Source organism: Chiloscyllium punctatum, chromosome 7 (genome assembly GCF_047496795.1).
Source record: "Chiloscyllium punctatum isolate Juve2018m chromosome 7, sChiPun1.3, whole genome shotgun sequence".
Classification (NCBI taxonomy): domain Eukaryota; kingdom Metazoa; phylum Chordata; class Chondrichthyes; order Orectolobiformes; family Hemiscylliidae; genus Chiloscyllium; species Chiloscyllium punctatum.
The window spans coordinates 62,758,341-62,770,878 of record NC_092745.1 but is presented as its reverse complement, the minus strand read 5'-3'; the positions used below and the strand labels follow the sequence as shown (position 1 = coordinate 62,770,878).

The 12,538-nt window shown below is 42.3% G+C and overlaps 1 protein-coding gene across 4 annotated transcripts in view; it reads right to left on the bottom strand.

The window, feature by feature from the left end:
• stxbp3 (syntaxin binding protein 3) overlaps positions 1-12,538 on the bottom strand; it is a 63,595-nt gene that overhangs the window by 38,121 nt on the left and 12,936 nt on the right. For all 4 annotated transcript variants that reach the window (XM_072573805.1, XM_072573807.1, XM_072573806.1 and 1 more), the window contains 3 exons: positions 12,200-12,281; positions 6,750-6,826; positions 2,655-2,733 (listed from right to left, as the gene is read on the bottom strand). In XM_072573805.1, the coding sequence (XP_072429906.1) occupies positions 2,655-2,733; positions 6,750-6,826; positions 12,200-12,281 (238 nt within the window). The remainder of the gene's footprint in view (positions 1-2,654; positions 2,734-6,749; positions 6,827-12,199; positions 12,282-12,538) is intronic.

Here is a 12,538-nt window from a genome sequence, read left to right as displayed (position 1 = left end):
GCCTATCTAATGACAGTCCAGCTCCCTAATTTTGATGAGAAATGGTCAGATATTCTGCAAATGATCACAAGGCAGGCCTTGTGACTCTGTCCCAGCCTTCCTTGGTCACTGTGCCAGTTAAGGATTGCAGACCACATACTTAAAAAAAAAATGCAACAGCTGCCTTGCTCCCTAAAGGATTGCAGAAATTCTTTTGCAATATCAAAATAAGGTCCAATTTCCCAACCTGTGCAACTATTTATCAAAGCTTGATGCAACTGACTCAACACATTTATATCCCAACAATGAGCTTAAATGGAGTTCAGAGCAAGACCTTTCTTAGTGTTAGAACTTTATAGTCAGAGTCATAGAGATGTTTAGATACAGAACATTTATCATAAAGACAATCAAAACATTAATTTTCATTTATTGTTGGCTCAAGTCACTAAATGCACCAGCTAACCATCGAGTGCCAGTTTTCCATGAAAAAAATGTATTAAAATATTTCTGGTCGTCTCAACTTCCTGCTCAAATAATTATTACCTCCAGAAACTTTATGTTCCCACACACAAGCTTTTACAACGCACTATGTTTTAGCTTCATTGGACAATGATCTTCAATGATTCAAACACCAGAAGTGCATTGGGACTTTTCATTTTAAAGTAAATGTCAATACAGTATTCGGATAGTCACTTTAAAAGGGAAAATTTGCACAAACCCATGCAGGTACTTCCGAGTTGCTGCGTGATTGATCAGCTTAGAGGGGATTCGGATCAGCTGAATATTTAAATTCCTCCAAAATATTATTCAATAGAATTAAATTCAAAAACGTCACCTATTCCAGTGTTTCTTACATATTTAGGTCAACCTATTTATTCTAAAAAAAAAAATCAGGATTTGTTCAGATAACTTTGGCAGCAAAAGTAGCTGGCTGGAGATAAATGTTTGCTTTACGATAAAAGTAAAATTTGGTTGTCAACTTGGAGTAATTGCTAAACTTTAAGAAAGATGGAAAGTCTTAGCTGTGTGGGGTCGTACAGATCAAATATGAAGGCCGATTAACACTTCATTTACGAAAACAATACTTTTCTTTTAAACATTTGGAACATAGAAAATACACCACAATTCCACAACAAACTTGACTGTTCCTTTGACACTAGCAAAGCAGAACGCACTGGAGTTAGGGAAGAGAGCTCAAAGCTCAGCTCTTGGAACTGAATAGATGGCTACCATGGAATCAAAGGGCTAAGCATAATCCACACTCCTGCTTCTCTGCATATGTATCTCAAATTACCGGCAAGATTGGATTTTTGAGGTCTGATTTATGAATTATCGCCTAACAAGCAATAACATAAAGAACAGCCTTCTCAAGCATCAAAATGTCACCAAACAAACTCATACTAATGGGCACAGGCTCAGAGGCCACGGATATTTCTATGGATAACAAAGACACCCATGTCAGACTCCTGCTCCACCTTCAACACCATTATCCCCTCCAGATTGACCTCAAAATTCCATGACCTTGGTCTAGGCTCCACCCTCTGCAACTGGATCCTCAGCTTTCTGACTCTCAGACCGCAAATCAGAGAAGACTGACAACTGTACCTCCTCCATGATAAATCCCCAGGATGCATCCTCAACCCCCTACTGTACTTCCTGTACACGCATTACTGCGTTGCCAAATTCCAAAAGAATGGCATCTGACAACACCAATGTAGAAATAGATATCTAGCAATGACAAGTCACAATACAGAAGGGATATAGAAGGCTTGGTGATGTCCTGCAATGAGCACAACCTCTCTCTCATATCTGCAAAACTAAAGAATTGATCATTGACTTCAGAAAGAAAGCAGGAGAACATGTCCCCATCTACTTCAGCAGAATGGAGGTGGAGAAGGTGGAGAACGCGGAGAACGCCAAGTTCCTCAGAGTGACAAGAAGTGACAACCTGTCCTGGATTGCCTACATAAATGCAATGGTCAAGAAGGCACAACGACACCTCTTCTTGCTTCAGTCGCTCAGGAAGTTTGGCATGCCCATAAGGACTCTCACCAACTTCTACAGATGCACCATTGAAAGCTTACTGTCCGGGTACATAATGGCCTGGTATGGCAACTGCTCTGCCCAGGACTGTAAGAAACTATAGAAGGTGGTGTGCACAGCCCTGACCATCACGGAAGCCAACCTTCCAGCCATGGACTCCATTTACACAGCTCGCCGCTGCAGAAAGGCTGCCAACATCAAAGACTCTCACACCCCTGTACTGATCTCCTCCAACCTCTTCCATCAGGCAGAACATACAGAAGCCTGAACACATGCACCAGTAGGTTCAAGAACAGCTTCTCCCTGGCTGATATTAAACTGATGAATGAACTCTCTAGCTTCAAATAATACTGATTTTACTAACATTGTACAGGGTATGTGCTAGGCGGGATCAATGTAACCTGTATGCCTCTGTCTAAGTCTTTTTGACCTGTACATCTTTGTTTACTATGATCTGCCTGTACTGTGCATAAACAAAGCTTTTCACCGTTCTTTGCTACACATGACAATTAATTAATTAATAAATCAAGTTGGAGTTATAGGCAAGCCCGGGATAAGACACATACTCTTATAGCGCAGCGCCACAATTATTTTAGAATGGAAACACATTGGATAACAATAAAGGTACTTACAATCAGTGAAGTAAATGTAGGCTGCCTTATACTTGTAGGAATGCTTCTTTTTGAAGTCATTTATTAGTGCACTGACTGACTGCAAAGTAAAAGAATAGATGGTGATGCAAAGGTTGCCTCCCAAACACAAATAGTTGAACACACATTTTCTTCATTTGTAAGCAAAATGTCCAAAGGGAGAACAACCATTTCACTTCTGAAGTTAGAACAAGGTCTTAAGAAAAGCTTTTCTTCCCATGTATTTTAGGAGACAGGATTATCTCTACAAGTCAGTCATGTGTCTTCCACGCATCCAGGTGTGACGCAAAGCTAATGAAGTGAGCTGCAGAGGCTGGAGTGAAAAAACCCGTTAGAGAAACCCTTCATGAAACTCTGAGATTGGCACTTAGCTGGTCTTTGGTAAAATTCAACCGAGACTTAACCTTTCAGTCAAATATGACTTATTCAGAAGTCAGTTATCTCTGGGTTTTGTTTCAAAGCCATTATACAAGATCCTGTCAGTATCAAAAAGAACCAAAACAATTCTTTCATGCAAACCTGCCCAACTCCTTTCAGTGGATATGTTAAAAACAATCAGCAAAAATTGCAAAGAAAAACTGTGACACATAGTACCCTATAAGTGAAAAAAATAACTTTAGCTAGAGATCAAGGAAGCTTTGTAGAAGTGGAAAATTCAAAATTATTTTCATGCCTTTATAAAACAGAGATCCAGGAAAAATATTTGTTAAGAGCTGGCAATGTGCAAGTACTCTCAAAATTCCCCATGGAGGAAGCCCTTTACCCTACTACCCGGCGAGGTGCAAAGCTCCCAAAGAGTGTCAGCTAAGGAGAAGCACAACATCCACCATAACCTGCATCCCACCTCCTAGCAGCTTGTTTCAGACAATCAGAGATAAGAGTATAGGAGAATACAATCATTGATGGTCGATTTATAATGGTGCACTATTCAACTAGTAATTACATTTCCATCACACACAGCTTGTAAACCCGTAACTTGGTCAGACGACAAAGAGAGAGAGAGAGAGAGAGAGGGGTTACTACACTAGAAACATGCGAAGTATTAACAATCAAAATGTGATTAAATACAGACTGAAAGCTTGGAAGAAACCAGAACTGTGGAAAACCATTAGCTATCTACCATGAAAACATTGAGGCATAGTGCTTCTTCAAGGAATGGGATAAGTTACAAACCTACAGGCACACACTGGCCTATTAAGGGGCAGGGGACAGATTAATAGGTAACGTATCAGGCACGGCAGGGTGGGGGCTGTTAGAGTGAGGAGTAAGTAAGGCCTACTTTTGGTTGGGGATATTGGAAGTGTTAAATCAGGTCGGCATGGGTGACATCACACTGGTGGAGGGTTCATAGTTACCCAGAAGTTAAAGCAGGTTTTAATGCCCCCCAAAAGAAAACCAGAAAAACTGCGGACGTTGCAAGTCAGAAACAAGTTCTGAGGAAGGGTCACTCAGCCCGAAACATTAACTCTGATCTCGCTGCACAGAATGCTACCAGATTTGCTGAGCTTTTCCAGTAATTTCTTTTTTTGATTTTATTCCCTTTAACGTTTCCTAATTACTTAAGCAACTTAGTCAGAACTCTCCAAGTCACTGACTGTAACTCAAGACTTGGAGAACATTTAGAAGGGGAAATTAGCAGACACAGAGTAATTACCTACAGGAAGTTGAAACTTATCCTTAGAGATCAGTCAGAGTATTAAGTACAGGAGTTAGGAGGTCATGTTGCGGCTGTACAGGACATTGGTTAGGCCACTGTTGGAATATTGCGTGCAATTCTGGTCTCCATCCTATCGGAAAGATGTTGTGAAACTTGAAAGGGTTCAGAAAAGATTTACAAGGATGTTGCCAGGGTTGGAAGGTTTGAGCTATTGAGAGAGGTTGAATAGGCTAGTGCTGTTTTCCCTGGAGTGTTGGAGGCTGTGGGGTGACCTCTGGTGACAAGCGGTGTCCCGCAGGGTTCAGTGTTGGGGCCGCAGCTGTTCACGTTATATATTAATGATCTGGATGAAGGGACTGGGGGCATTCTAGCGAAGTTTGCCGATGATACGAAGCTCGGTGGACAGGCAGGTAGTATTGAGGAAGTGGGGAGGCTGCAGAAGGATCTAGACAGTTTGGGAGACTGGTCCAGGAAACGGCTGATGGAATTCAATGTGAGCAAATGCGAGGTCTTGCACTTTGGAAAAAAAAGAATAAAAGCATGGACTACTTTCTAAACGGTGAGAAAATTCATAAAGCCAAAGTACAAAGGGATCTGGGAGTGCTAGTCGAGGATTCTCTAAAGGTAAACATGCAGGTGGAGTCCGTGAATAAGAAAGCGAATGCAATGTTGTCAATTATCTCAAGAGGGTTGGAATATAAAAGCACCGTCGTGCTACTGAGACTTTATAAAGCTCTGGTTAGGCCCCATTTGGAGTACTGTGTCCAGTTTTGGTCCCCACACCTCAGGAAGGACATACTGGCACTGGAGCGTGTCCAGCGGAGATTCACACGGATGATCCCTGGAATGGTAGTCTAACATACAAGGAATGGCTGAGGATCCTGGGATTGTATTCATTGGAGTTTAGAAGATTAAGGGGAGATCTATTAGAAACTTACAAGATAATACATGGCTTGGAAAGGGTGGACGCTAGGAAATTGTTTCCGTTAGGCGAGGAGACTAGGACCTGTGGACACAGCCTTAGAATTAGAGGGGGTAAATTCAGAACAGAAATGGGGAGACATTTCTTCAGCCAGAGAGTGGTGGGCCTGTGGAATTCATTGCCGCAGAGTGCAGTGGAGGCCAGGACGCTAAATGTCTTCAAAGCAGAGATTGATAAATTCTTGATGTCACAAGGAATTAAGGGCTACGGGGAGAATGCAGGTAAGTGGAGTTGAAATGCCCATCAGCCATGATTGAATGGCGGAGTGGACTCGATGGGCCGAATGGCCTTACTTCCACTCCTGTCTTATGGTCTTATAAAGGTTTAGAAAATCATGAGGGGCATGGATAGGGTAAATAGACAAAGTCTTTTCCCTGGGTTGAGGGATTCCAGAACTAGAGGGTATAGGTTTAGGGTGAGAGGGAAAGATATAAAAGAGACCTAAGTGACAACTTTTTCATGCAGACGGTGGTACGTGTATGGAATGAGCTGCTAGAGGAAGTGGTGGAGGCTGGTACAATTGCAATATTTAAAAGGCATTTGGACAGGTACATGAATAAGAAGGGTTTGGAGGGATATGGGCCGGGTGCTGGCAGGTGGGACCAGACTGGGTTGGGATAACTGGCCGGCATGGATGTATTGGACCGAAGGGTCTATTTCCATGCTGTACATCTCCATGGCTCTATGTGCAGCATGGAAGCCGAGTTGGACCGAAGGGTCTAACTCATCGATGCTGATCATATATCCTAAATTAATCTGCTCCAATTTGCCAGCATTTGGCCCACAGCCCTCTAAACCCTTCCTAGTCATGTACCCATCCAGATGCCTTTTAAAATGTTGTAATTATACTTCCACCATTTCCTCTGGCAGCTTATTCCATACATGCAGAACCCTTTGCATGAAAAAGTTGCCCTTTAGGTTCCTTATAAGTCTTTTCCCTCTCACCCTGAACCAAATTCTGGACTCCTCCACCCCAGGGAAAAGGCTTTGTCTATTTATCCTATCCACGTCCCCCATGATTTTATAAACCTCTATAAGGTCACCCTTCAGCTTCCAAAGCACCAGGGAAAATAGCCCCAGCCTATTCAGCTTCACCCTGTAGCTCAAACTCTCCAACCCAGGCAACATCCTTGTAAATCTTTTCTGAACCCTTTCAAGTTTCACAACATCCTTCCTATACTCCGTGCCACGACCTCAGATGGGTCGCACATGCACCTTTCAGGGGACAGAGCAACAACAATTACCTTCCCCCAATCAGGAGATCTGAACCAAGTTATTACAAATTATTCGTAGAAATGTTTCTCCTCCTCTGGCCCATTTAGGAGTGAAATGTTCAGCAGGTGCAGTGAAGATAAATATGCTGAATTGTGGCTCAAAAATACGGAATCAAAAGCACACTCCTCCTGGAAGACTTCCCAATTTATCCTGAAAGTTATACCTTTTCTGTTGGAGTAATGAAGTAGATAGCCTTGGAGTTTGGAATTGGTTCACGGCTCTTGTGTAGGTCTTCAACAACTGTGAAAAGAAATATTCAGAGAATAGACTGTAGTTCTACAAAAATCATATGTAACTTCTAGGTCACAAGCAGATGTATAATGGTCAGCCAACATAAACCTTGTGAAGTCACATGCCAGGCTATTCCATCTGAATCTCTGCAGCCACTATCCTGTTAATACTGTGATTAGATTAGATTACTTACAGTGTGGAAACAGGCCCTTCGGCCCAACAAGTCCACACCGCCCCGCCGAAGCGCAACCCACCCATACCCCTACATCTACCCCTTACCTAACACTACGGGCAATTTAGCATGGCCAATCCACCTGACCTGCACATCTTTGGACTGTGGGAGGAAACCGGAGCACCCGGAGGAAACCCACGCAGACACTGGGAGAACGTGCAAATTCCACACAGTCAGTCGCCTGAGGCGGGAATTGAACCCGGGTCTCTGGCGCTGTGAGGCAGCAGTGCTAACCACTGTGCCACCGTGCCGCCCATCTGTGGACACTGGACAGATGGCGATGGTAGGATAGACGCTCTCCCAAGGAACAATACCCTACTTTACATTTACTGTGTAAGCTTACATAACAAAATAATCATTTTGAACAAGTATCTAAGATTGGCAAAAGGGTCATACCACAGCATGCAGCACCAGCTCCAGGGGAGACCGGACTGGAACAAACTGATATGCGGCACATATTAACAGTACTTATAAAAGTTAAGAATGCCATTTAATACAATCGTGGCTGATCTCATCTTGGTCTCAACTCCACTTTCCTGCCCAATCCCTGCTACTGACTGTTTCCTCAAATTTATTTAGGGTTCCAGCAATCACTACACTCTGGGGCAGTGAATTCTATAAATCTGGGAGAAGTCATTCTTCCGCATCCATTTTAAATCTGTCACCTTTATCTCAAAACTGCGACCTCACATTCTAAATTGCCATACAAAGGGGAGACATCCACTTTAAGTTTACTTTGTCAGTTCCGTTTAGCATCTTGCATACCATTAGATCTTCTCTCGTCTTTATAAATTCTAGTGAGTATAGGCTTAAACTGCTCAAACTCTCCACATTTAACAAGCCTTTCATCTCCGGAATTAATCCAGTGAATTCTCTGAACTGCCTCCAATTCAATTATAACCTTTTCTTAAGTAAGAGGTCCAAAACTGTACACTGTAGGCCAGAGGCAGTCTTACCAATGCCTTGTACAATTGCAACATTTCCCAACTTATTCCTACTTAATACAAACAGTTCCAAAGAGAATTTTGTTTGTATTCCAGCATGCATAACGTAAACACAAAACATCAGCTTAGAAGAAAGGAACATTTCATTCATAGGAATACAAAAACTTCTCATGCAGGTTACTGGACCATTTAGAAGGGATAAAATGGACATCCTCTACATCTCTTTACTGAGTAACAATACCAAGGGAACAATTTGGCTCCCTTCATGTCAGGGATAAAAAAAGGTATAATTTCATTTTTATTTATAACCACAGACATCAACCAGATAACCATTCAATGAAAAGTCACTGAACTCTAATCCTTAACCCTGTTTTTGTCTCTCAAGATATTGCCAGACCTGAAGACCAGCACCTTCTGCTTTTACTTCAGATCTCCAGCATCCACACTACCTTGCTTTTATTTAAGTAATCTAGTTTTGTTAAATGTTCACTGCAAGAGGAACCTTGCCCAATGCATTGGGAGAAATAGCTGTCCTTCTTTGAATACTGTCACGACTGGAATTGGCAGATTGGAGTGAAAGGAGAAACTGAGGACTGCAGATGCTGGAGGTTAGAGTCGAGAGTGTGGTGCTGGAGCAGGAGAATCGACATTTCAGGCGTAAGCCCTTCATCAGGATTCCCCTGCCCCTCAGATGCTACATGACCTGCTGTGCTTTTCCAGCACCACACTCTCAACATTGGGCTGAAACCCCTCTGAAGGGCAGCACTGCTGATAACGTAGCACTCTCTCAGCACAGCATGCAGAAACGATTCATCCAGACATAGTTTTATCTTAGTGGCTTATTTTTTGAATTTTGTTTAAACAAGATAAAGTTCATCAAAGGACATAAAACGAGGGCTACCTCTCCAGCAGAGGTGTGCCATCTTGGATAACATTTTAAAAATTTGATTTGTTAAAGTCAAATAGACATATTTCTGGCATAAAACTGGTAACTTACTGTCACCACACATTAATTGTTTTGCAAACTATCACAATCAGAATCACCAAAAGGATAAAAACTCTCCACAGTGCTTCAACATACATCTGATTTAGACAGGAGATGAATCAGTATTGTCGTTGTATGGCTACTCGAATTCAACTTTCACTTTGTTCTGTCTTTCCTTCAATTTAGGGCCCTTTTATAATAAAGGTAGATGAGTTGACAGATTGGGATCACTGCTTAATGTGAGAAGGATAACATCCTTATCTCAGACACTAATCTTCCTTATCTGCAAAAGGTGCAATCGATCTACTCTGATAAAAATCCCATAACACCAGGTGATAGTCCAGCAGGTGTATTTGGTAGCCCTAGCTTTCGGAGCACTGCTCCTTCATCAGGTGATTGTGGAGTATAAGATCGTAGGACACAGAATTTATAGCAATGTTTACAGTGCGATGTAACTGAAATTATATATTGAATAAGACCTGAATTGTTTGTTAAGTCTCTCATCTTTTAGAATCTATAAATTCTGTGTCCTATGATCTTATACACCACAACCACGTAATGAAGGAGCAGTGCTCCGATAGCTATTGTTTCCAAATAAACTTATTAGACTATAACCTGGTGTTGTGTGTATGTAAGTGTATGAGAGCTTGCGTATGAGAGAAGGGGTGTGGGGGTCACCTGTAGTGTGACATGAACCCAGGGTTGAGGCCATCCCCACGGATACCGAACTTGGCTATCAACTTCTGCTCGGCCACTTTGCATTGTTGCCTGTCCCGAAGTCCGCCTTGGAGGATGGTCACCCAAAGGTCAGAGGCCGAATGTCCCAGACTGCTTAAGAGTTCTCCAACTGGGAGGCAACACTCCTCTCTGTTGATTGGTGTACGGTGTCTACTCATCCACTGCCATAACCTCTGCTCGGTTTCTCCAATGTACCATGCCTCAGGGCATCCTTGCCTGCAGCGTAGGAGATGGACACCGTTGGCTGAGTCACGAGTACCTGCCGCGTACATGGTGGGTGGTGTCCGTGTCGACGGTCTGACACATCCTGCAGCGTCTACCATGACAAGGTTGTATGTTGTCCTGAAAGCCGGCCAGTTTGTTGCAAACAATGATCTGTTTGAGGTTTAGTGGCTATTTAAAGGCGAGAAGTGGAAGCGTGGGGAAGGTCTTGGCGAAGTGCTCATCCTCGTTGCTAATGTGTTGCAGGCTGCGAATAACATGGCGTAGTTTTTTTAAGATCCTGGGAAGTACTGGACAACGAAAGGTACCCTGTCGGTTGCAGCTCGTGTCTGTCTCCTGAGGACGTCATTACAGTTTCTCGCTTAGCACGTCAGAACTGGCGGTCGATGAGTTGAGCATCGTACCCTGTTCTTATGAAGGCATCCTTGAGTACATCCAAGTGCCCGTCACATTCCTCCTCATCTGAAAAGATCCTATGTATGCGTAGGGCTTGTCTGTAGGAGATGGCTGTTTTAATATGTTTCAGGTGGAAGCTGGAGAAGTGTAGCATCGTGAGGTTATCCGTGGGTTTGCAGTAGAGTGAGGTGCTGAGGTGCCCATCCTTGATGGAGATGCATGTGTCCAAGAATGAGACCAATACAAGAGAGTAGTCCAATGGTGAGTTTGATGGTGGGATGAAACCAATTGACATCACTGTGTAGTTGTTTCAGTGACTTTTTGCCATAAGTCCAGAGGAAGAAAATGTCATCAATGTACATCTCTATGACTCTGTACCAGCGTTGGTTGGAGGTCCTGCATAAATAAGTCTTATTCGAACCTGCGCATGAAAATGTTATTATATTGGGGTGCAAATTTGGCTGTTCCTTGTGTCTGGATGAAGAACTGGTTGTTAAAGGTGAAAATGTTGTGGTCAAGGATAAACCAGATGAGTTGCAGGATGGTGCTCAGAGATTGGCAGTTGTTGGTGTTGAGTACTGAGGCTGTTGCCATTGTGGGGGCTGCTGGTGTGGAGTGCCAAAACGTCCACTGTGATGAGGAATGCTCCCCCGGTTCGACTAGTCCAAGGGTGCTGAGTTTCTGTAAGAACTCTGTTGTGTCATAACAGAAGCTGGGGTCCCCTGTACGATGGGTTTCAAGATGCCTTCGACATAGTCAGAGAACCTCTGTGGAGTTTGTGGGATGAATTTGTACTTGCAGAATTACATTTTATTTTGCTCAAAAACTGCATGAATCCACGCAAGATTCTGTAAATCCCTTTTTTAGAAATAGAATCAGTCTGAATATTAGGGCACAGGCAGTCTCACATAAGGCACCTCCCACCTTTAATGCATTATTTGGGCCGACATGACACCTACTGTTAAAGTTCACTTGAGAATGTAACTTTAAAAAAGTTCTAGGATTTACATATGAAAGAACTGAAACCAACATGGTAATTCTAAGAGATGAGAGACTTAACAGACAATCCAGGTCTTTTTCAATATATAATTTCAGTTACATCACATTGCAAACTATTGCTATAAACTCCGTGTCTTACAGTCGGTGTCTCCACAACCACATAAAGGAACAGTGCTCCGAAAGCTTGTGTGCTTCCAAATAAACCTGTTGGACTATAACATGGTGTTGTGAGACTTTTAACTCTGTACACCCCAGTCCAACACCGGCACCTCCAAATCTAGATTGACATAAACAGTGATGATAGAAGTACTCAGCAAATATGGCAACATTTAGTGTGAAAGAGAGAGAAAAACACACAGTTAAATGTTTCAGGTTGATAGCCTTTCAACAGAGCTGAATAAAACAAAAAATTCGGAATGTAACAGATTTCAAACAGACACAGAGGCAGGAAAAAGTGAGAAGAGAACACCCCCTCTGTGATAAATGAGAACAACAGTGATGGTGCAAGGCAAGAGGTAATAGTAATGGGACAAATAAAGGAACAAAAAGAGCAGTTTAGGGAAGGTGTAAATATCAAAATCACCCATAACAGCTGTCTTCAGAAGTATTAAGAGAAATTGTTGAACTCAAAAACTGAGCCTGAAAGCCTGTTATACGCCCAGACAGAAAATACTAAGTGGGAAATTAAAACCAAAACCATAAGCAGACGAAGGACAACAAAATAAATTTTTAAAACAGTTGTCATAGGTCTTCCTTCTGAGTCATGTAGCAGGTGAGTTTAAAACGAAAAGGCAATGATAACAAAGAAAATACAAAATTATGCAGTATGCAATCATAAAACAAGAGTTCTTAATGTAAGTACATACCACTAATTCCCTCAGTCATAAGATTAGACATCTTGCAGCAAGAGGAAAGCAGCTTTGTGGTATAATGGTCCAAAATAAGTATCTGCAAGTAAAAAAAAAATGACAGCTTAACGATCTTGCAATATAGCTATCTGAAGTTACAGCAAACTAATTGTTGAAATAGGCAGCAAGTGTAACACTTTGTAAATTCATTGCCTCCAGACTCCACTAGTCTTTTATTTGTGCGTTTCTCCTCTTAAATCACTTGAATGTGACTCCACAGAAACACATCACCTTGAAGCAGGTACCCTGTCATTGTATAACTCTCAATAATGAGATGGCAAACTGTTGACTTGTGGG